Source organism: Falco naumanni, chromosome 9 (genome assembly GCF_017639655.2).
Source record: "Falco naumanni isolate bFalNau1 chromosome 9, bFalNau1.pat, whole genome shotgun sequence".
In the NCBI taxonomy this organism is placed as follows: Eukaryota; Metazoa; Chordata; class Aves; order Falconiformes; family Falconidae; genus Falco; species Falco naumanni.
The window spans coordinates 23,426,451-23,451,054 of record NC_054062.1 but is presented as its reverse complement, the minus strand read 5'-3'; the positions used below and the strand labels follow the sequence as shown (position 1 = coordinate 23,451,054).

The 24,604-nt window shown below is 40.9% G+C and overlaps 1 protein-coding gene across 7 annotated transcripts in view; it reads right to left on the bottom strand.

Annotated features, from left to right (window-relative positions):
• Positions 1-24,604, bottom strand: part of NT5C2 (5'-nucleotidase, cytosolic II) — a 63,420-nt gene that overhangs the window by 23,129 nt on the left and 15,687 nt on the right. For 6 of the 7 annotated variants that reach the window (XM_040606916.1, XM_040606917.1, XM_040606919.1 and 3 more), the window contains 2 exons: positions 19,494-19,615; positions 8,281-8,354 (listed from right to left, as the gene is read on the bottom strand). In XM_040606916.1, the coding sequence (XP_040462850.1) occupies positions 8,281-8,354; positions 19,494-19,594 (175 nt within the window). In that variant the 5' untranslated portion in view covers positions 19,595-19,615. Of the gene's footprint in view, positions 1-8,280; positions 8,355-19,493; positions 19,616-24,604 lie in introns of those variants that run through there. The other variant, XM_040606921.1, reaches the window with a different exon arrangement.

Genomic DNA, 24,604 nt, shown 5'->3' with positions numbered 1-24,604 from the left:
AGACCAATGGAAAATTCCTTACCTCTAATACTCCTGCAAACATCCCCAAGTACACAGCACAGCTTTCAGCTCTAAAACCTCTAACCTGGAACCGTATCAGCTCCTATTCTCCCACTCTGCATGCTAAAAGGATCTGTAAAGACAGGATTTGTTGTTGCCTCAAGGACTGACACAGGACTGTTATGTTCAGCTTGGCTCTGAACTGCTGGGTCTAACTTCAGGTTGGTTTTAGCGCTGCACTTCTACTTGTTTTAAAAACAAGTTGTCAAGTATCATCAGCTTTAACTCTTCCCAAAGCAGGCTTATTAGTGCTCTCATTGGTATATTCCAGATATTTTTAGCTTTCTGCTGCTGCACTTTATTTGCCTTTGATGTAACAAAGATTTGGGCTGTTTGGATATGCCTCAGAGACTGGCAAAACAAGAGCTTAGTGTTGGAAAGATTTCTTCTGCTGAATAAAAATGCATGGCTTGAGGTAACAACAGCAGCACTGAGGTCACATTTTGCATGTTGAGAGAAGCAATTCAGACGGACTCTGCATTTCAAGGAAACTTCAGTTTGTCTTTTTTAACAGTTGGCATAACATTCCTTTGCACTGGAATAATATTTTGAAGATGACTACATAGTCACCTGTTCTTTTATGGGAGTATTTTATGGTTTCCCTGACAAAAGAATCTTTTTTTTTGTGCTTAACAAGTGGCCTTCACAAGTTACCCCTCTCAGATACAGCCCACTGGGAGTCATAATCCCATATTGAAAATATCCCTGCATTTCCATGGAAACAAACTAGTGTGCCAAAGTATGGGCTTAGTTCTTCAATGAAGACTCCTGAACAGGGAAGAATGATTGCATGAGCTTCGTGTTCAAACATAATTTGCTAGCATCTAGAAATAAAAAGGAAATTACTTAAAGGTGTGGTAGCTATTTATACACTATATCTAAGGCATTGTTCAGGTGTATCAGTGTCCAAACAGATCCAGCTTCTTATTTCTCTCCGTATTTGCGTAAGAAAGTGAGCCTCAAAAGCTACACATTTGTTTAACAGTGTAATCCTGGGCTTATATGTAGCACAAGTGCCCTCGCTGTCGATAAGCCGCATACATAAGTTTTTCTGTAGTGTGCTAAAATAAGGCATTCACAAAGCAATAGCACACATGTGATCTCACAGTTAAAGCCTTCTGTACTCTCAGCTCTGGTTCCTCCTACAGAGTAAGCTGTTTGTGTCATCACAAGGGCATTTGCAACTTAATAGTACTTCTGTTGTGGTTATTAAGATTACTAGATAAGGGGGTCTATTAGAGTGAAAAATACCTCCATACTTCCATTTCTGGCAGTACACCGACAGCCTGCTGACCCAGCTTGCTGTATTCTCATGTTTTTAAGAGCAAGAAAACAGAATGTAGCAGCTTCTGAAACTTTCCTTACACTGTGAAGCCTTGTTCTTTCAGCAGCTTCTGTCTAAGGCTGATTCTTCAGGAATCCACAGACAGCAGATTAGCAGTTTGTCAGTTGGTGATTTACTGGGAGGGAGCAAGCAACACATGCTTTCTCCACTCCTCATTCCCAATGCCAGCGTGTGAGATCCCACAGCTCCAGACCTCACTTTGCTCATTACACAGCTTTAAATGGTCAAGCTCCCGAAGAGCAGCAACACAGAGCTGGGACAATACCCACTCAAGCACTGCACTGGTATTTGAAAAAACACCTTGCTCAGAGCATACTAGGAACAATTTAGCTTCTCCATCTGCCTTCAGCTTTAAAACACTAATGGCTAAACCAGTCTCTGAAATCTGCAAAATCTGCACCTGCTGAACTGGAAACATGCAAATGTGAAAACGCAGACAGCAGATGTGCCATAGTCAAGGCATCTCTCATTTTTTGTTGGGACAGTTTGAAGGCTACTGTTGTCACATCTACAGATTCCTTTCTCTAGCCACCATTCTATTTCTGTATGACACAAAGAATTATATTATCCACAGAACCAAGAAGAAGCAAAACTGCTCCCCAAAGGAGCCCCAAAGCCTGTAGCCCTCACATCATGATGAAACTAAAGACAAACCTTTAATCTAAGCAGGAGAGCCTTGTTAGAACATTTGTATCAGAGCCCAGTACCTATAATAATAATTATAGATAATAATTAAATAATTAAATTGTAATAAATAATTAAATAAAATAATAATAATAATTAAAGATAATAACAGTATCTGAACAAAGAACAACTGTTTCTTTGTAGTTGCTTACGTTACAAAGCTCAGCAGCTCCTTAAAGTATTTGGTTCAATCTTACATGTATAAAACTCCCATGTTTATACTTCATCTGTGCAATCCAGAATTTTTTTATACAAGGTACAAATTCCTTAGTCCCATCTCTCGGTTGTGGAAAACAAAGCACAGAAAACCGGTACAACTCAGCTGCAGTAAAAATACTAGAGCAACTGAAGAACAAGTCCTCAATTCAGCTGCCACGTTTCCTCCCAGATCATAGGCAGCAACAAGCCAATCCTGCCTTCTGGCTGAGTGCATTTTTTCCACAGTCAACAGGTAAAAAAAAAAAATTTCAAAAATAAAATGTGGGTGTGAAAAATCTCCCTCTCCTCCAAACTGCAGGGATGGCTTAGACACAAAGGCCTACTTGAGGAAGGGGCAAAACCTGTTTACGCATGTTGCACTTTGGAGCAAGCTGGGAAAGGCTAAAGCTGTCTTTCCTGTGTCTCTTCCCATGTAACAAGAAGGGAAATGCTACAGTTGAAAGCATAAGCAATTTTGCAATAAAATCTTTGCAGTGCACCAAATCTTGGCATTAAGTTGGCAATGTTTCCAGGACACAAGCTATATTCCAATCAGATTATGTTGTATTAATCACATTTGCACACAACAAAAACAGTATTTTTCAAGCCTCATTTCCCCTTTTCTTTTATTGAAACAGTTTTCAGCAGCCAAGGATAATTTCATTATTGATTTCTGAAGAACATGAAAGCAGCAGTGATTTAAGTACAGGAAAAGCATTCCAAATGAAAGCATCCTGCCTACTGGCATTACATCTTATCTAGCGCAGAGATAGAAAACTTTCAACAATGCCGTAACTTTTGGAGAAGGAGGGTAGTCACAGAGGAATCTTTTCAAGCACAATTGAGTTTGTAATTCTTACTAATTCCCTCTCCATCTGCCAATGGCCCAGTGTGAAATTACTGCCAGTTTGAGTGCCCCACTGCCTTAGCCCTGCTGCTGTCAAGGGACATCTATCCATCACCTCATTGTGCAACCTGTCCCATTTAAGACCTAGTAATGCCAAGGCCTCCTGCATTACTTGGATCCAGACCTACTAATTACAAGTGTGGCTCACATGGAGAAGGAAGTAGCCAAATAAAATGCTGCATGAAACCAATTTCTCTGCTGCATTTCCAGCTAGCCTCACCAACTCCTAACCTCAGGTGAGTGTTGCAGTGAAGATTCTACCGATATACCTTCATCTTTCTTCCTACAGTTTGCAGTAAACACAAAACAGAGAAGGTTGTGAATCTTTTGGATTACATGCAACATTCTCCTTGACCAAAGCATGGGCTGTTTTGAAAGTACTAGTAAAACAGGAAGGCAGATCAGAATTGTTACTGACAATTGGTCTTCTAGCCGGTCAGGACGAATAAGTAGAGATGAATCATTCAGATAATAAAAGAAACTGCTAGTTAGCAAACAAAAATGCACTACAAAAGGACTCTCAAATCTCTAACTTAAGGATTTGAAGAGGAACTTTGCAAAAATTCTCAGTTCTGTCCTAACAGCAATCGCAGCCCTTCACAGCTATTTGCAGATCCTGGTGTAACACCATTGCTTTCCAAGGAGCAAGGGAACCTCTGGGAATCGGCATGGGCCTCGCTTCTTGGCTGGCAGGCAGCAAGGTCAGCGTCAGAGAATGAAGGGCTGCTGGGGTGATGGCTGCGTAACATCACAGGAACTTGTCTTAACCTCTGCTAACAGCAAGGGCTGAAACAGATGATGGATCCCACTTGGGTCAAGCCATCCAAGATTTCAAGCAGCGACTCTTTAACTAAGCACACAAACCACAGTCAAACACTGCTTTCTTCCTGCTCCTTCAACTTTCCTCCCAGTAACACCTAGCTTAAAACAACCCCATTTTTTTATGTATTAAATGTGATTCACTAACACAAGCAAACCAAAAAGACTGAACAGGAAGGGGACAGTCAACTTCATATACAATGCAGATTTTTGAGCCTCCAGGATTAGTGTATCCAGCACATAAACCTAGTGAGACTTGGGAGTTTCTATACATGTAGATCTTATTAACTCCATGAGGATGCAACAGCAACCTTTTATGGAAAAACAAGGGATCTAAAACCTGTGAGAGTTATTTCAATTTGCTTTCATTTTATTTTGAGCTCCCAGCAGTCAAATTAATTCTAGCTGTAATCACAGCGGTTATGAATTCAGCAATTTAATGTCCATAATTTTTCAGAAGAGGAGGCAAAAACCTTCTGGCTCTTTTCTTCAAGACTTTGTTTGCCCAACCCATCCATTAACAGTATTTCTCAACCCTATGCAAGGAAAGAGACAAACACAATGAGAAAACATAGAAGTTATTAAAAAGAATTCAAAATTTAACCTAATTTTGACTTGAAAACAAAATTACTGTGGCAATGCTATATCAGACAGCCTTGATTGTTTTCAATTTTAAGTTGTGGTCCTTTAATTTAATAAGGCTAAGAAATACTACCCTACAAAACAACGCATGAAATCATATTTTACGTACAATGTAACATGATGACACTAAAACTGCTGTCAGTTGGCAAGCTGACATTCTCAGTCATGCTAGTAGTAGAACACATGATCACTGCAGAATATGTGTAGTACCCGTTACAATATACTTAAAAATTATAATGCCATGTCCCTACCAAAATTAGATTATTCTAGACAGATAACAGTGTTACTGGAAGTAGGTTTGTGTCCTTAAACTCATAAAGTACAAAACCAAAACTGTTTCAAACTTCTGAAGTTCAAAGTAAGTCAAGTGATTCTGACTTCTTTGGTACTCAACAACTTCCTAAGCAAGACTTAGGGTGCTGCCAGTGGCCACTGATTGGGGAAGAACAAAGAGAGAAGAATTACAGAATCATAGAATGATTTGGGTTGGAAGGGGCCTTAAAGATCATCTAGTTCCAGCGCCCTGCCATGGGCAGGGACACCTTCTACTAGACCAGGTTGCCCAAAGCCCCATCCAACCTGGCCCTGAACACCTCCAGGGAGGGAGCATCCACAGCTGCTCTGGGCAACCTGTTCCAGTGACTCACCACTTTCACAGTAAACAATTTCTTCCTAATACCTAATTTATATCCACCCTCTTTCAGTTTAAAGCCACCCTCCCTTGTCCTGCTGCTACACGCCCTTGTAAAAAAGTCCGTCTCCAGCTTTCTTGTAGGCCCCCCTTAGGTATTGGACAATGTGACAATGTGTTTTCTTTTACTGACACCGCAGCCTCCTCTTCACAAGACAGTAATTCAGGGTGTCCCAAAATAATAATAATTCTTTTGACATGTCGAAGTGTATGACTGTCAGCTATGGGATGAATGTCATCAGTTTATTTCTGATGTGAAAGTTCACAACAGAGAGTGGGAAAAGCATCTGGCATGTAGTTTTTGGCAGAGTCAATGGCTCTGACTGCTTTCAATCATTGACTGTGAATATTGTGCTTGGGATATTTTTAAACAACTTTATAGAAAAGTGACTTAGCAATATCTGAAAGTACAAATGCAGAAAACTAGATGAGGAGCTGATGACACTGGAGACGCTTCTGTTCTTCTTCCTTGGTCTATTTAAATGTCTTGAATGGTGTCCAAAAGGCTTCTGCTCAGCATGCACCATCTGGTATGCAGATGCCATTTCCAGATGTTAAAATACAGATAAACTAGCTTTTTACATTGTTTTTTCTTTTTTAATCTAGACAGTAGCATGTCCATGTGAAAAGGTGTATAAGAGATAACATGCCAAGAAAGAAAATACAACAGGGTCTAATGAATGCAATACAACATACTAATGTAACACTTCACTTGCCCCACTTTATTATAATTTCAGATTAATTTATTCTAATCATATTCTAACACTACACTCTTTAAAGCCCCTGCAACAAATAAGCAATTTTTCTTGTGTGCAACAGTTATATATAGCAAATAATGGTCAGATAAGAAAAGCACACACGGAAAAGAAAGGATGACTCTGAGACAGAGGAAGACAAACAGGGAATTTTGTATGTTAATTTGCCAGTCAAGTGAAAAGAAAGGAAAATAGTACTTACCAGGCATAATGGTTTTCATCTGCAAAAGGCTTTCCAACCTAATTACATTCTCACAGCTCCTTGTAAAATGATCTGCAAGTATTATCTCTGTTGTACCACAGAGGAAGTCATAGGACAGCAGCTTACTCCAGAGCAGTCCAGATTTCCAGTTTTCTGCTCAGACCACATCCTATTTCTTTTTCTGCACCATACCCTATCACTCAACTCCCCTGAATGTACCGACCCTGACTGCTTAACTGTTGCACTGTGATCTTCCAGCCTTGGAATCCCTAGGTTTCTATGTTCCTGGGTATTGTTTTAGAACGCTTGTAACATTCACATTTTTTCCTCTCATCAACCAAGTAACATTTTGTGGATAACAACACATTTGCTCTGTGTTTACAGGAACAAGCAACACTTGAGTAAAATGAACAATCGTAGAAGTGAGGATAGTGCTGAAGCTCTCCTTCTGTCAGGATGAAAGTTAGCAACATGCTTCATGCTCCATGCCAGTCCCACTGGGATCAACTGAGTCCTTGGGAAATGCTGCCAGTTTGCAAAAGGCACAGAAGTTGTTTTTCCATTACAGAAGTGAAACTTAGAAGTTTTTTTCTCTTTTAAGCATTTGTTCTTGAACAACTGTTTTGCACTCCTTAAAGGCAATGCCACAAGGCTGTCACAGCTGGGAAACACAAACACTGAAAGCACGTGCCTGGAGTCAGATCCAGGACAGCTTAACAACAATACACTCCATGACTTAAAAAGTGGCAGGAACTTTAAACAGAGGTATAAATGAGGTGCTGAACAACTAAACCTTTTATACATAACTACTGCTTTCATGGGTAACTGCTTGAAAGAACAAAAGCAAGTGATCTAAATACAAACTGCAATTACCTGCCACAGCCTCCAGAACTACTCCTTGCAGCACCGTGTTGAACCATGAGCACATGGAAACCTTCCTGCCCTTTGCTCAGCCACTGACCGTGGCTCCTGTGACCCTCACACTGCCTCTAGCCATATTACTCATCTCTCATTCCTTCTCAGTAAACACAGTAACTAGATGACCATAGTCAACATACTGCATTAACCTATTATTAGGTGACCCTGACGCTCTACCTCACATTTTCTCAGTTTATATTCACAATTCTAAATTGAAATATCAAGGGTGATAGTAACTTCTTATCCACAATCTTGGAAGTGGTAATGAGAAAGAAGGCAGGATTGTCCATGACATCCTCAGTTACAGCCTGTGTGATACTATAACCTAAGAAAGTGGAAGTGGGCTTTTTATCTCTTCCTTCCTTAAAATACATAACATCATGCAAATCTGATTATGCAGAAAACAGTAACTTTATCTCCTCCCTTCATCAAAAGCCTCAGAGAACTTACCTGTTCTGTATTTGAAAGATGGAGAAGTCACGCAAAAAATTTCATGAAACTAAAAGGTCTTATGCAACTTCCCAAAGGCTATCTGCCATAAGGAATGCGCAAAGCTTTCTAAAATAACTTGTTCAGCTGACGCAAGACACTCCCCCTGCCTTGCCTCTTCTCAAAACGAGTCACTAATGTGGCCAAAGGAGAAGAGAAAAGAGGAAAACCTGTTCTGACCCTGCCAGGACAGAGGAGAACCGGCTGGCTAAAGATGTAGCCTGCCATATGCACCAAGGATAAGAGAAATCACCTTGTTATTCAAAGCCAGGCTTGCAGGGGCAATATCAAAATATAGTGGGATCTCAGGAAGCAATTAGACTTATTAAGCTTTGGTTTCCTTGACAGCCATAATCACTTCAAACTGTACTACAACACAACTTGTGACCAAATACAGCTTGCACATAACAAATTTAAGGCAAACACCTAAGTTCAATTAATAGTGAATTATATATTTGCTAATAGAAGAAGCACCTGCTAACTGAAGCAGCCCCACCAATAACTGGTTTTTGCTCAAGAAGAGGCAATATTCCAAACTAAATCAATGACAAAAAAAATTAAGATACTCACCAGCAAGCGTATAATCCATATCAAAACCAAAGCACTTTATCTTTTCCATGGCTAAACTTCTATTTACAAAGACCCTGTAAAAAGAGAAGGAATAAAGCCATGGGCATGAGCATTTTCAAAATAATCACTTTTTAAACCAAAACATTCTGCCAGCTGTCAGGATGTCTGGCTCTCTTAGGTCAACATCAGAAAATATACCTGAAAACAGAGGCAAGTTTCATTTTTTGCTGTGAGTTCTCCTGAAGCAAAGCCATGACTTTGCAGGGTTGTTCTAATTATTGGTATGCTGTCTAAAGACATGCACGCATGCATGCACACACACACACGGCTTTGCATGTGACCTGCAAAAATTCCTAAGAATAGAAGTGCAAAATCTCCTGAAGCAAAATTCAGAGCTCAAGTGAAAGGAAACTGAAAGCAGAGGACGGGAAGCAATACAATTTGCTTGATTAAAACAAATTATTACAAAGAGTCAACAAGGAAAGAAAAATAACATTTCTGTGAAAAAACTCACAGCATTTGAGCCCTCTTTGGAACTATGTCTGGAAATTGCAAGCAAACTTATGCAGATCCATTTCCGTATTTGCACCAACAACATTAAAAAACATTTAACAGAGCTCTGAAAATCAGCGCCTGAGATAAATTTTCATCCACAAGAATATGCTATTTCTATTGTGAAAAATTTTCTTCTTAATTATAAGTCCCCTGCAACTCCCTGACAAAACTGCTACTTCTTAAATTCCACTTTTACTATTAGTGCCTATTGCAATGAGAATCTAAGCTGAATACTTCCAGGCCCTTTTTTATGACAACATTTTAATACACGGTATTCAATTTAGTTCAAGTAAATAACATGGTAAAGAAATAGGTCAGAGAATACAACAAAAGCTTTTCTTGCTTCCTGTTCCAACTACCACAGTAACTAAGCTGCTTATGTTTCTCCAGAACTTTAAACCATATAGCAGATCTGTAATTCAACAAGACTTCTCTCCGCTGTCTGTCTTATCTAACTTTAAGAACGAGAATCACAACTCAGCTGCAGGATGGAAGCTGAGCTCCTCAACACCCATCTTGGACAGAAATCCCATGTACTGCACAAGCTGTGATGCCGAGACAAAATCGTCCTGAAGGAGAAAGTCCCAGTGCCTTCACCTGTACTCTGATTTCAGTATGTGAAAAGCTCCAAATATTTAATAAGTGCATTGCCGTCAGCAGAGTAATAATCCTCTTAAAAACTGAAATCGGCAGCACTGCCGTGTAGGAGGAGTGGCGCAGGGACAGCGATACAGCAATGGAGAGAGCAAGTGCAAAACGAGGCACTCGTACATTCTGAAAAGCTGAAAGAAACCACTGGGCAGTTCTCCTCCGCACGCACGTTCCGGGCAGGTGGCCGGCATAACGTGCCCATTTAACCGCCCGTGTCAATCCAGCACAGCTCGCATTTTAACAGCAAACTGCTAACATGAAACTATCACGCTTCTATGCAAGTCGCCTTACCTCATCTTTCATCGATGTGCTCCTTGTTTAGTTTGCAGCCGTCTGATTCATCTACTTGTCTGAATCGTATTACACAATTCCTTTAAAGCTTCCCTAGTACCAATGCAATTTTGCTTGGATCTGATTTGACTTCAGAAGATCATTATGTCTGAACCAAGCCTTAAAGTACTGTATATCTTCTTGGACGGTGTTCTAGAAAACACATCTGTGGCTAATTTAACCAGTCACTGGATATCGTTGTTGTTCCACACAAATCCACTTGGAATACAGTTCCTCTGGCAATAGCACACTTTCCCCCTAACCTTGCACACTCTCTCTGGGAGTCACAGTTTCCTGGCAAAGTGCCTGCCTTTGACAATGGGGCTTGTCACTAAGGGGCCTCAGAGGTTATAGATGACGCTCTTTTCTGATAGATTTATGTATTACCTAAACAAGACAAAGTGATGGGGAAAAAAAACTGGACACTGGTAAAGAAATGTCTTTTGGAAATATGAGATGGGATTGTAAATCACTAAAAGTCGCTGTTGAGATAGCTGGCTTTTGAGAAGGTGGAGCAAATTATCCAAATCTGCAACTTGAATCTGTTTGTCTTTTAACCTTGAGATAGCCCTGACTTACATGAAGCCAACGCAAAAGGCTATTTGGTACTAAACACAGTCTCATACTTTGTGTAACGAAGATGATTACATTCTGTTGCTGCTGGTGCCAGAAAGCATTACTTATTAGCTAATTCAAAGACACAATTTCTGATGTCACATGTGTGCAGTTTGTTTCTGCAAGTGGAGAGCATTAACAAGGAATAACATACCTCTGGGAGACACTAGCAACAGTTTTTGTCCAACCGGTGGAGTCCAGTTTTGTTCCTGCCTTTAGGCTTAACCCCAGAGCATAGTTTTCCATCCCTCTGAACAGGGCAGGAATAGGAAGGGAAATTTAAAGAAGCTCAGAAGAGCATTTCAGAATTGCAACATTTGGGAACGGTTTCCCAAATGAGGACAAAACCCAAGCACTAAGATGGAGCTGAATGCGCTTATAAAAAGGGTAATACGACAGTGCCTGTGAAAGGCGAAAACAAGGGAGCTGTGACCCAAGAGATCTCTTCCAGTCCAGCCTGCCTATGTTTAGATGATGACGACACCAAACTGACCAAAAACTATGGAAAGATCTCCAAGCCTCTGACATCTTTTCATTGCTTGCTTTCAGAGTATTTACAAACTGAACCCCGGGACTGAAAAAAAAAAAAAAAATCAGCACACACTGATGCTGAAGATCTGGAAAAGTTTACTAAATGCAATGAAAAGAACATCTATTAGCATATTTCTGTTCCAAAATAAGTCTTATGACTAAACCATGAAAATTACTATACCAGCCCCACTCTTGGTAACAGCTGGTGAAGATCTCTTTCTCCATCAACTCGTAAATATTGCCTATGACCTAGAAACCATAAGTGGCAGGGTCTAATCATGCCCCAACAGTGCACAGGACCTGGCAGGTTTCAAGGCGCCCTACTGACTGATTTGACATGGTAATTACTTCATCCACCGATGCTGGAGTGAAACAGAGCAAATATTTTAAAAAGCTAAAGAAGGCTATTGCACAACACGTTCGGGACAGGAAATGAGAACACTTTCATCAATTTAAACTTGGATGTGCTTTGGCAGATTAAATGGCAGACTAAACAGTGGCAAAAAACCCTGGAACCGATTTCACTTCTCTTGTGAAAGCCCAGCGAGATACTGGGTTATTTTGTAGGCACTCAGGGCCTCAACTTTAAGTCCTGATAAAGACATCTCCCATGCACAGTGCCCCCCTAGACACAAGAGACTAAGTAGATACAACTAGTTACTCCCAGAAGCTGACCAACTTAATTCAAGGGGTTTACTCAAAAGCAGTAAATAGCTGCATTATCCTAGAAACTAAAGATCAAATTTGAGATTAAATCACCATAACAGTTTCTGGGAAGAACCAAGTGCTTCTCAGAAGCTGCAGACTTGGCCCATTTCAAACCTTCGCTTAGATCCTAATCAAAAGTTTGCTCAGACTGATTTCAAGAATACTGGTCAAATGTCTTTGTTGGCTACCAAAATGTAATGTCTCCACAGAAGACGCAGTACAGAGAAAAGACAACAGCTGTTTTTTAATGACTATAAAGCAAAACCAACACTAAGACCCTAAGAACCTTAACCACCTGATAAAAAAGATCCTCTAGTCTCTAAAGGAAAGGATGAGATGACAAGTTTTTTACAGCTCAACTAGATAAACAGCAATGAAAGAAGCTTCCAAATTAGAAACAGTTGAGATAAAGTCAGAATACGAGGAAAACTAAGGTCACCCAACATTTTCAGGCAAGGAAGTTTTAATTTAAAATCATTTTTCCACTTGCCAAAATCAGAAGAAATCACACTTTTGCTTCCCCCAATTTTGTTTGTTTCCATCCAGGAAATAATCATTTTAACCAAGAGCACTAAAGCTAAAAATTAAGCTGATCTAAACATCTAACTGCACTGGGGAGTAAGACCAATCCAACGGCATGCACAGCATGAAAACACCCTCTCCATTCTTTGTGCTGAGAGTCAGACATAGGTATTGCCTACACCCAGTTCCCCAGCTCCACACCTGTCTGCAACCAGAGCATCTCCTTAAATAGGACATTGCCTTTCTCTTGTTTTCATCTTTCCATTCTGATGAAAAACCAAGCTTTTATATTTCTGCTTTGCGGAACACGCCTGTGAACGTCCCTCCGTTCTGCACTCCCTGTGCAGTGTGGCTGGGGTGGTCCAAGGTGTTGGTGCTTGCGGGGAAGCCAGTTGAGGGACCACCTCCAGCCCCATCAGCTCCCTGAGCCAGCACACAGGGCAGCAGGGAGGCAGCAGCCCGGACTTGGGGTAGCTCAGCTGGGCACAGATCGACACCTTTAGAAAAATGGCCTCGAGGAGCTCTTTAAAGGAAACCATGAAGCACATTTCCTCCCTAATGAGTTCTTCCTCAAAGACTAAACCCTGCAGCTTGGCCACAGCAGAAGTCTCTCAACGACGAGAGTGTTTTCTTTTTGAGCTCTATGGATTGTGCTGGATAAGAGAAAAATATGTTGCACTGCAAGAAGGAACTGCTGAGCATGCATTAAAGGAGTCACAGAGCTCTGATATCCTCAACACTGCAATCCACGGCCCTTTATATTTTTACAAGAGAACTGATCTTGGTTTTGTTACTGTTCTTGTCAATCAATTCCAAAGCAGGAACATAAATCCCAACTCTTCTCGAGTAACACAGGAGAGGAGCGAATGCAGGGAGGGAGAATGTTTCTGTTTTATTTGTGCAAAATCTCAAAAGCATTCTGTGCCCTGGATGCAATCTGCATGTATAGTATTATTGTAATATGACCAACAAAGTAAACAAAATGCACAGAATTATACAATATAAGGAGGAACTTGGCACATGTCTCACAACAACTCATAGCGAGCAAATTAAAATTAATCATGTGAGGTGAGGATTCTGGAACAAAGCACTTTTATAACGATTTTCCAAATGAGTCTAGAAATACCTTGCAGCAAGAAACATTCTTTGTCAGGAGAGTATGATTCACTGGAAATTAAATAAATACAAAGAAACTTGCAACAGTGCTGAGTGGAACAGCAAATACAGTGGGAGCTGGCTAAGCATCATCTACTTGTGTGTTCAAAAAAGACTGTGTCGGACAGTTGGGCTCAAGCCAGCCATGGAACAAGGACTAACTCGCCAGAAGGCTCAGATTCCTGCTTCCTCAAAGTTTAGGCACTTTGGTTAATCTTCACTATATGGACAACTTCCATGTTTTAATAAGCTAGAAGAGTTAAAAAGAAAAAGAGGGAACTAAATGGATTAGCTTTTAATAGCCTCCCATGTCCAAGTTCCCCACGGACTCTTTAAAAAGGCTAATGATGAAATAAAGATCCTACCACTCCTATAAAAACTGAATGTTCTCAGTAGTACTAGCTAGTCCCCAGATGTTGTGTGGTTGAGCAAGACGTCTCACTACGTGACGGTACAGTTCTGGTTACAGGTGACTTCCAACAACAACAGTGAACTCATCTGAGTCCCTCACTGACCTTATTTATCTGGCACAAATCATGTGAGAAACCTTTAAGATACTAATATATATCAAAACATCTTGTCTTTGGGTGCTGGATGCTTTGGTACCTGTTTTAGAGGGGATAAGAAATAACCTACTTTAAAGTACTAAAGCCAATGTAATCTTTCTTTTGCCAAGTCTTGCCTGTTAGGCAGGTAATGCCCATTCCATATATTACTATTTATCATACCATTTTGGTCCTTTTTTTACAGTGTTAGATTTTCAGAGTTCCATTTATTCCTTCTTCAAACCAAAGAGGAATAATTCTGACAGGTCAGCATGTTTGTAATCATCTTTAAAGAGAGTGTTTGGCCTCAAGATGACCATAGGCAGTATCAGATAGGAGAGACAGAAGAAGAGCATCAAACTTTCCTGGCTACTTCTAGTAATATTTCCAACATAATGCCCTGCAATTTCACAAGACTAACCATCCTCGTACAATTACAGTGACATAAAACTGGAAAATCAGGGCTGGAACTTAAAAGTCTGATGCAGAAACATGACTATGAGCACTTCGCTCTGAAATTCAGCAGGAATCAGATGGAAGGAGATAGCCTTGGCCATTTCTGTTTCCATTGTTTGGGTTTTCTTCCCAGGCAACAGTAAAGTGCCAAGAAGCTCACATATGGATTCCATCCCAAAATAACACCCGTCTGCTTTGTGAAACTATTAAAGCAAGGGATCATGGGACATTTTCGATGTAATTTCTTTATTATTAATTTGGCAAGTGCTCTGCTTTCTCATAAGCTCACCCATTCTGCCACCTTAACACTCCCTCTCCCTCCTCTCTCCAGCGTTCAAAGCACAAAAGCAAAACAAACAGAGCACCACATACTGCCCTCCGCTACACACATGCCACCACATGGGTCCAAGAAGGCTGCACAAAGACATACGAGGACAGACCACAGCCAGCAGTGTCTACACAGCTGCCTCATTTACAGTTACATCAAAATACCACACATCACTTATCTGAATGCGTCTGATGAAAAGAGCATTTTCAGGCCGGTAAAGGGTTTTTTTCTCATTTGCCACCTCAATGAACTGATCTTTAAAGAGACTTTATATATAGCTACCCTAATGATAAAACAGTTTCAAGCCTCATAGCCTAGTTTATATAATATTTCCACCTGTTTGCAAGCACTAATGATCTTGTATCAATCAAGTGAAGAAACAAGATTAGCAGTGAATAGCCCAGAGTTTTACAAATTTGAACAAACTAAACCACATTTTTAACCCTAGAAATCAAAACAAATAATTGCTAACCCTTTTGCTTTGTCGTTATTATATACCGCTTTTTTCACCCAGAATCTCAGTGTATATGAACAGTTTAAATCACTTAACTCATATTACCACCACAAGATGCTTTGACAGCAAATTGAAACACAAAACTCTGAAGTAACTTATTCAATACTCTATGACCAGTCAGCAGGAGAATCAGGATTAGGACTCACGATGCCACATCCCCTGTGCTAGCCAGTAAACAACGGAGCAAGAAAACAAAACTAAAACAATAGAAACCCCATGTTCAGGATGAGAAGTCTCAAATGACTCTGATGCAAAATGGTAAAAGCATCCCAAAGTCTGTATGTTTAACAAAAAGGCCATCTCAGCCTTACCGCCCTGTTAAGCCAAAACTGCAGATAAATAAATATAAATGCAAATACCTGTTTCCTGGATCTTGGTAACTGTCAGTAACAAGGGTGGATGGAACACCAACTTTTTCCATTATTTGCTTTAACTAGATGTGGTTGCTATTTAAACCCTAAAGAGCTATGTGAGATAATCCAGAGGGTGCCTAGAAGTGCTCACTCCAAGTTAAAAAATAGACACTAGGGCAATCTGGTGGCTCAGAGTCAACCTAGTTCTTGCCTAATTACAATCACGTTAAATGACAGTACTCCTCCAGAACAAATGATCTAGTGATTATCCTCTACCCGGAAAAGTCAACAAGCAGTGCATGAGGGAGGTGGCCTCACAACCACACACACTAAGGAAAAGCCACCTAATAGCTACACATCCATTTTATTTCCGAATTAAAACGTATGCTGCCAATAGCACAGTAATGCAGTATCCTCTTACCAGTGACCTCTGCTAGAGAATGAATAACATCTAGCTTGTATATTAATTCATCTCTAGACCTCACCTCCAACAGGCGCCAACAATGTTGTATAACGAGGTCTGTGGCTGATAGTAACACTAGCTAACCGAAAGTCTTCGCTAAAGTCATCAGGAACACCCTGAAACTAAAACCCCACCACTTCTCCTCCCCTAAAGATTTTTCTAATTCTTGACGTTGCTTTTACAGCCCTTGAACTCTACAGCATAGGATACGTGTTCATATTCACAAGCTTTCTTACTTCATCAAAAACCTTCAATACTCTAATTCCTTAAGCATCTACACAAACTGATTCAAACACCAAGCAAAACTTTTGGGAGGAAAACAGCTACGAGAGGAAAAAAAGCTATAAATACTTAATTTTGCACATTCTTGCTTATGGCATTCAGATGTGATTATGATATAGTCGTCATACTCTGAGTCAGTATGCATTACACCAGTTAAACCAGTCCCAACCAGGATTTCTGCCAACACTATTATATGTTGAACATCCATCCATCAAGTATGATAGAATAAGAAGGGCAACACCTGAAAAAACACGTTCCTAGTATGAATGACCACAGTAAAATATGACTATTAGAGTGGCACCTTCAGAGCTACATTTTTATAAATGTTATAAAATTTTCTTGTCCACAGGAACATTATTTTTATTTTTTAAGGCAAATTATTTTGCTTGAGTTGGAAACTTTTCCCCTTATTTTATGCTGCTTCAACATTTACTATTCAAGCATATCAAATCTAGCGTAGTTCATGAGAACCAGAAAGTTAAATCAATCGGTCTAGCTATCTCCACTGATACATAAGTAAGCACGAACTTAACAAACAGTGAAACAAGTTTTTAAAATTTCACACTTCAGAAAACCCAAGCATTACTAGCAGCATTTAGAAAATCCCTATGAATGACTCTGAGCCCAACTAGGCTTCCAACATTGGTATTGGCTAGCCCCAGTTATGCTCATCTGTACATGTGGCCCAGCTGCCAAGCTCCACCGGCCTTCCAGACTGGGCCCACAACATCACTGGGACAAGCTTTAGGGGGAAAAAAAACCTTAACAGTTTTAAATTCAATGTTCTTCTTTATTGTTTTTATTTCTAAGTCACTTTACATTCATGTTTTCAAGGTTTTTTTCTTCAGCTGACGGAGTAAGAAGAGGCAGAAAAAGAGACTGAAGGAGAAAGAAAAACAAAGAAAAAGGAAGGAAGAGAAAGAAAAGAATCTTGACAATTAATGACTTGTCTTTTATATCTCTCTTTTTCATAAAATTGACAGTGCTTCAGCAGTATCCAAGAGTCAGAGCATACTTGGAGCTGACTGAAATGAATGTACATCCTAGAACTGATGGCTGTGACCAGCACACATGTTCTACATCTGAACAATTATTAAAATACTGAAAAACAGAATATAAAACAACTAGGTGAAAGAACTTTGGTCCTACTTTATCATGTTAAGTGTGCATTTATCTTTGAAGTAAGAGCACATCTGTTAACATTAAGATCACAAAAAATAGCAGAAATAGAAATCTGACAACACTGTCTCTGGCATGAGGTTGTTTCAGATTCTTACAATACTAGATTATCAAAATAACTCCCATGAAACTGGTACACCAAAGCCATTAATAGCACAGATTTATACTACAGTCTTGGCATCAGGTTCTCTCATTCTCTCCCAGTCTCATTCCCTCCCTCCCTCTCTTCTTTTTAAAACAGGATAGCAACTTCAAAACAAAAATGTGCCTCCCCTTAACGTATTTCCAACGTTGTGCTTTCCATGAAATTCTAAAGTGCTAGCAACATTTCTGCTCAATATGTTTTCAGTAAGACATTTCTAGATTCTAAAAAGGGATACTTAAACCATACCACAGACTAATCTTGGACTGCCAGATCCCAGCACCTAGTGGGAAACCCTGCTTTATATGAGTGCACTCTCATCTTCCATAAGGAAATTCTTTCTGAAAGTAAAGATTTCTTATATGAATAAGGGTAAACACAATGAGGACGTGAATGTGCAAGCTCTTAAGGACAAGCACTGCTTCTTTTGGATCTTGTACAACACTTAGCAGACTGTCAGCACCCAACCATAACAAATGTTGGAAGAAATATTTAGGAAAAAAAATAAATAGGCCTTACTCTTTACTTCATTTCCATCTGTCTAAATCAGGATTAATACAATTAAAGTCTAAGTAAAATTATGACACAAAACTAAACCTGTCAATAACCTCAACAAGGTGAAGATTCTTGGCCAGGGAATGGTTTAAAATCTTTTTACATAGTATATATAGTTACATTCATTACACATTTCCGTATCTGACAAACCCACTGACATAGACAGACTCAAACAATGTCACCACTTAAGACATGTGCCCAAATATAACCACTGGAAATTGGTAAGCTTCAGAAATGCATCACAGGGAGCCATTACTTAGCCTTAGACCCTGCAGCTTGCACAACTTGGTCTATTGTATGATGCTAAGGTATTTTGATCGAATTAGATTCCATTTGGAGAATCAAAAGATATCTAACACTTCCAAAAGACTTCCTCAGAAATATCACCCTATATGAATCACAAATGCAACATGGCATTTAAGCATGAGGTTGGGAAATTTGACTGATTTTTCTGTTTCTGTATCAGACACAGGTCTCCCCGGCTCCTGCTGAATATACGCTATACACTGATCATCATAGTGCATGACTTCTCAAACTGAACAAGCTAAACTTTGGAGATACACCTCCCACAAACAGAATGCTGACAATTACTCAATGCTGTTGTTTTTAACTCCCTAACAGTCCAGACATCTGATAAGGATATAGACTGCATCCATCTTTTATGCTCTATGCCTGGAACCTTGGGAGTTGTGGGCTAAATTCTTGGCTCAACCAAACCTCCAACATGATCTTGTGAAAACAATCGAGTGTCTGTACTTTGATTCCCAAACTATAAAATGAGAGTGATAATTTTTTTTTTTAATTCCGTACTCTGCTTTGGTTTTTAGACTGTGTTTTACAGCAAAGATGGTTTTAGGCACGCCTACCACAGAAAAGGAGGGTGAGATCCTGCCTAGTGCTTCTACGTGTTCCTTTGATGCCCACAAGTAATCACTCTAGATATAATTCTCATACACTCAAGTTCTGATCCCATTTGATTTCCTCCTTATTCATATTTGTGCATTCCAGTGTCTAAGGCTATGCTTTCCCACTGTGCACGGCAATAATTAGTGTAACACTTCTGCCACTGAGTATTTGACTTGAAAGATTTTATCCCAAAATCTAACCCTCACTCGCTCTAGTACATGTATCTCAACTCTACTGTCTGTAAATTCCTACAGGCCAATACTGTGCTGTCTTTTAAGTTCTCTTCCACTAACACTTCTGCAAGGAAGGTGAGACTGACCTTTCTGTTTTACCAACAACAAAAAAGAAGAAATGTGGGGTTTATGTTTAGTTTATTTTCCTCAGTCTCGGCACTTTAGTTTTGGGGTTACATGAACAACTTACCGGTGATAGGCTTCCCGGCGGTACTTTTTCAGCGCATGCCCATCCATGTTTGCAGGAAGGTCTGCCGCATTCTGCAGTCGGTCGCTCCATGAAGTTGTCATCTTCAAACGTTTATTTTATTTCTGAAAAAAGTAGAAGAGAGAAGCTTGCTTAAGTTCAAGGTTTATTTCACCAGAAAGCTGTGTTTCCTGACACAGAGATGCAATGCCACTCAGGAAGTCTTGCGAAGTACCCGGTGAAATGACCCGAGTTTGCAGGTCAAGTAAGATGCTTTCTTCTGAGATGTTTGATGAGATACGGTGTTAAAATATAGAGCTGGGAAGGCTTTTCCACATGGCTGGAACTGCAAAGACATTCCCATCCACTGTGGTGAAAAGGCATTTAGAAACAGAGACCTTGTTTTCATTGCTGAAAAGGGGTATTTTTTGATCCTAGAGTTACTAATATGTGTTAGGTTAGCTACAGGTGATGGAAAACCTACCCTTTGTACATGAGATAAATTATGCAGGGCAAACCCTACAAACCTCAGTGGGACTGACCTTGCCACTTTTACCACACAGTAAAAATAAAGAGCCTTGTCCCTGGACATTTGATCTCCGAGCAAAGACAAAGCTTCAAACTGATGCTAAATTAGCAGAAACAACTGGAAGGAAAAGTAGAAAGCTGATCTTTTGTCCTCTGCAGGTCAACCAAATTCAGACAGAGCAAGAACACACTGCAAACCTGTAACGCTAGCAACGCAAATATTTGCCAGCAGATATTCACAAACATCTGCATCCCTTCACAAGTACTGGTTATCAAAACCAAACCACCGGACAGTCCTCCTCATCAGGAAGACCGTGCAGTAAAGAAACAGGGGTACCTTTCCCAATTGTGTTATTAGCATACCAGGGCAATCCTGCTCACCCCCTCCTCCAGCCAGACACCTGTGCTGCTGCGTTGCTGGAATCAGGTGGGATGATGAAGCAGCCCCACAGTGAGTCAGTTCAGCCCACCAGTCCAGGTCCCCACCCACCAAAACTAACCAACTAACAGCAAACAAAACTGGGTAGCTCTCCACTGGTCGGCAGGCTGAACCCAGCTCAACCTGCTGCAACATTACGTTGGAGGCAGTGGGAAGAACAGGGCAGGAGATGCACCCCACAGTTACACCACATTTGGTATAACATGAAACCACATTCTTGTGTAAGTCCACAACTACTGGACTGCAGGGCTCGGCTTCTTAATTCTTCCTTAAAAGAAACAAAACCACTCACAAGCTACACGGGTAATGATACAGCATCATTTCTAGACACCTTTAAAATATGACTGCCCTCATTCTACAGAAGGGAAATGAGATGATTTCAGCAGAGTGCCCAAACCAGTGTTAGAAGCCATGGTGCTTTCTGTGGTCACACGCCTGCTTGGTCTCCTAGAGAAAATCCATATAATTTTTTTAGTTTTAAATTTTATTAACGAGCAACAGTTGCAATTGCCACTGCATTTGTTATCCATTTACCTGCTACTTGCTGGTCATAAAAATCAGACAGCAAACAGCTTGTCTGTAAAAAATACGTTCGTCCCTCCTCCAGCATTCTCTGCTTGTCTCCCAGTTACTATAACCAAGGTTTACAAACGCATCTTCTGCCACATCCTAAAGGTCACCAAATTTAGGCCCTGGCAGGCAGCCCAAGGGACTGCATGCCAGAGCTGAGAGCTCTCCCCCCCGAATTCCCTGCAACACACCCAGGAGAGGAGGTCACCGCAGCGAGAGGGTGACGCGCCATTCCAGCCAGCCGCAACTTCCACAACAGGGCATGCAGGGAGAGGCAGCTTCTAAAATAGCTCAGGCCCTGGCCACCAAGGGCTTATAAATAATTACCAGCTATTTAAGCCGTGCCCAAAGGCAGATGGAAGGCAACACAGGGCACAGAACTAAACAGCTCCCAAGCATCAACCTGTTCCACTTCAAAGGCAGGGCGCTTGCTGCCTGCAGCAAGGCTCCTTACTGGCAGCGCGGGCTGCAGCAGTCCTCGGGAGAGGAGCAGTGCCTGTGCAAGAGTGACAGGCTCCAGGTCAACATGCAGCATGGTGAGGGATCTGGTATGACCCCAAGACTACAAACTACAGAAAGAGCTTGTGACCCCAGAGGATGGAAAACCATCCACCCCATGGGTGTTTCAAGATGGTCCAGATATCACCACCTTGGTCTTACCTGAAGCTATTGCAAAGCTACTAACCTAGAGCTACAGATTCAGATCCAAAAGACATACACATTTAAGGCCTCAAAAAGACATGTTATATAGCTCTGAAAAAGCTGTTGCATGGATGGTCTTAGGACTCTTAGACAGCTGTGGGTCTGGGTCTACCAGTTGAAACAAGTCCAGGTCCAAGCTTCCTGCCATTTAGAAGGGCTACACCATTCTGCTCACCCAGCCAGACACACAGCAAGGTTCAAAGGTTTACAGCAGCAGCCACAGCCAGACACTTTCTGTCCTGCCAGCCTCTTCTTCCCTCTTCATCTGCTTCCCATCACTACCACGCCACATCACAGATGCTGACACAGGTACTAGGATAGGACTGCTCCCAACACCATCCATGTCAGACATCTGATAGTTCACCAATAATACCTACAAAATACCTTAAAATCCAGATGGCAGAAGAATTTTAGCAGGCTACCTTAATATCCTTTCTAAAATGAGGAATTGGTGAAGCAGTTAGAGCTCCTATGTGACAGAACCCTCCTCTACAGTAGGAGAAACCAGACAGCATCATTTTGTGTGTGGTGGGATTCAAAAAGCTGAGACTTGAGGAAACCACAAAAATCCGAGTTTCCATAATTAAGCAAGAAAGGCCTGAGTTATTTTAATGATCCAGCACTATTTTGCTGTAGCTGCGATGAACAGGGTTCATAGGCAGGACAAAGTTTGTAGACAGAGGCAATAACTTTTATTAGACCAACTGGTATGGCTGGAAAAAATAGACAAGCTCTTGGGCACACAAGCTTGTCTAAGTTTTCAAGCTCTGTTGGTTGCTCTAATAAAAGATATTACCTCTACATTCAGGCTTTGCCCTGACTGATCTATTAAAATCTTTAATGTTCACACAGCATAAAATCAAAAACTCTTATGCTGAAGTTTTCTATTACATGAACTCAAAGGCACTCTCACAGCCTAGCAGGCTCCGCTGGCACTGTGACAATAGCTTACTGCTCTGAAATAAAACAGTTAACAACTGACAAAAGATACTGTGATGGATGTTCCCCACCCAAAAGTCCTACTCACACAAAAAGTCCCACGAACTTCAATGAAATTGTTCTGATGCTTCAAAGGTATAAAAATCAGCCAGCCTGCGTGGGTAAGAGACACGGAACCTGATCCCTGAATACAAATTCCTCCTTCCAAATAGAGATGGAAAAATAAGAAGGACTGCATCACTCCATACACTGGTAAGCCACTGGAATAAACATCTAAGAGAGCAAGCAGCCAGCCAGGCAAGATTCTCAACTCCAAGCAACTGAAATACGATGCATCTTTCTTTAGTTACAAATCTATTTTTGAAATCAATAATCCGTAAATAGCTTCACATAAACCCAGAAATCTTTACATAGATAAAGCATGTCAGAACACCTCCCCATAATTTACTGCAAACGTGCTCCTTGCTAGCAGTCTTAATTAAGCATCTGATAGCATTTATGGTACAGGGTTAATTTGAAAAGGTATTCAAAATCTCAGCTTCAAAGCTTTGACACAGAGCTACTATTCAGCACACATGCTTTGGTCCAAAAGAACATGAAATTTGTAGCATGTAATTTGAAATAAGTCCATTTGCTTCTTTTGTCAGATTTTGGCTGATTTCAAGTATTATCCATAGTGTATTTTTTTCAAGTACTGATAGAGATAACATGTCCAGAATTCCTCTGTAAGTTTTACTATTATTTTTCTTATCTTTTTTTGCCAACAAATAGTAAGAAATTTCTGCACCTGACAATACTTGATGTATTCAGGTTAAATGCAATGCCTGTATTTATTTCTGAGTTTGTTCTAACACTTTGATGATGCAATGCCAAATCAGAGGCACACACAGTAAAATGTAGAGATGAACAAAACAGCAGTGACAGTTCCACTTTTTCCAGGATATTTTCCCAGAGCTTATATAGCAGAATACAAAAGCATCACCAATCAATCCCAAGGTTGTAGCGTACTCACACTGATTTGCCATGCACTACATCTGCCTCTTCTTACACGTTCTATGTCAAGAATCATTAATACCTTGTCACTACAACCCACACATGTACAGGCACAGTGGAAAGTGAACTGAGCGAAAAATCATCGCACGTAATGTTAGCTACTTAAAAGCTTTGCGTCTAGTTGGAGGCTGTGGGTGTACAGACAAGTCTTGTGGTGCCCCTGCCAAGCCCAGAGCTGTCCCTGGCTTCCCAATGCAACACTGCTCCAGCTCAAGGGCCTTTGTGGGGTCGCAGCAAGGGAGGAGTGAACCATGTTAAAACCCTGAGAAAGGGAAAAAGCAAAGTGAGCAGGACTGGCCTTGGCTTGTTCAAGACTCATATCAAATTCCTGGTCCGGGTCATGGCATGGCCTCATAAACAGGGCAGGGAGGGGAAAAGCATTTTTTTCTGCTGCTGAGAGGACTGTCCATGTAAGGGTAGTTAAGAAAAGTGACTGACTCACTTTCCAGGAGCATCCCTTTCCCTCCATCAAGGGCAGAAGTGGCTTGCACCTAGTTTAGGCTAGACACTTGGGACACCCAGCATCAGAGGAGGTGAAGTCCACTCAGGTTAGCATCATATCCTCTGATTCCCTGGAGCATCTGACATCCTGGGATGGACTGCAGAAAGTAGCCAGGACCGTGTCATCCCTGTCAATAGCATCTCCTAAAACTGTGCAGTCAGGGGCTGGGCAGGCTTCTGGCTCACCCAGCAGTGCAGTTCTTATACCTGCAGTCCCAAAGCACTTCACAAACTCTCGGTCACGTAATACATTTAGGGGCAGTAAAAGGTGCTGTCCCCATTTTGTCAGCTAAGGATAGTGGGGCACAGAGAAGCTAATAACACAGAGCAAGTGGGAATCAAATGCAGAAGTCCTAATTCCTCAGTCCCTGTGCTAAAAACC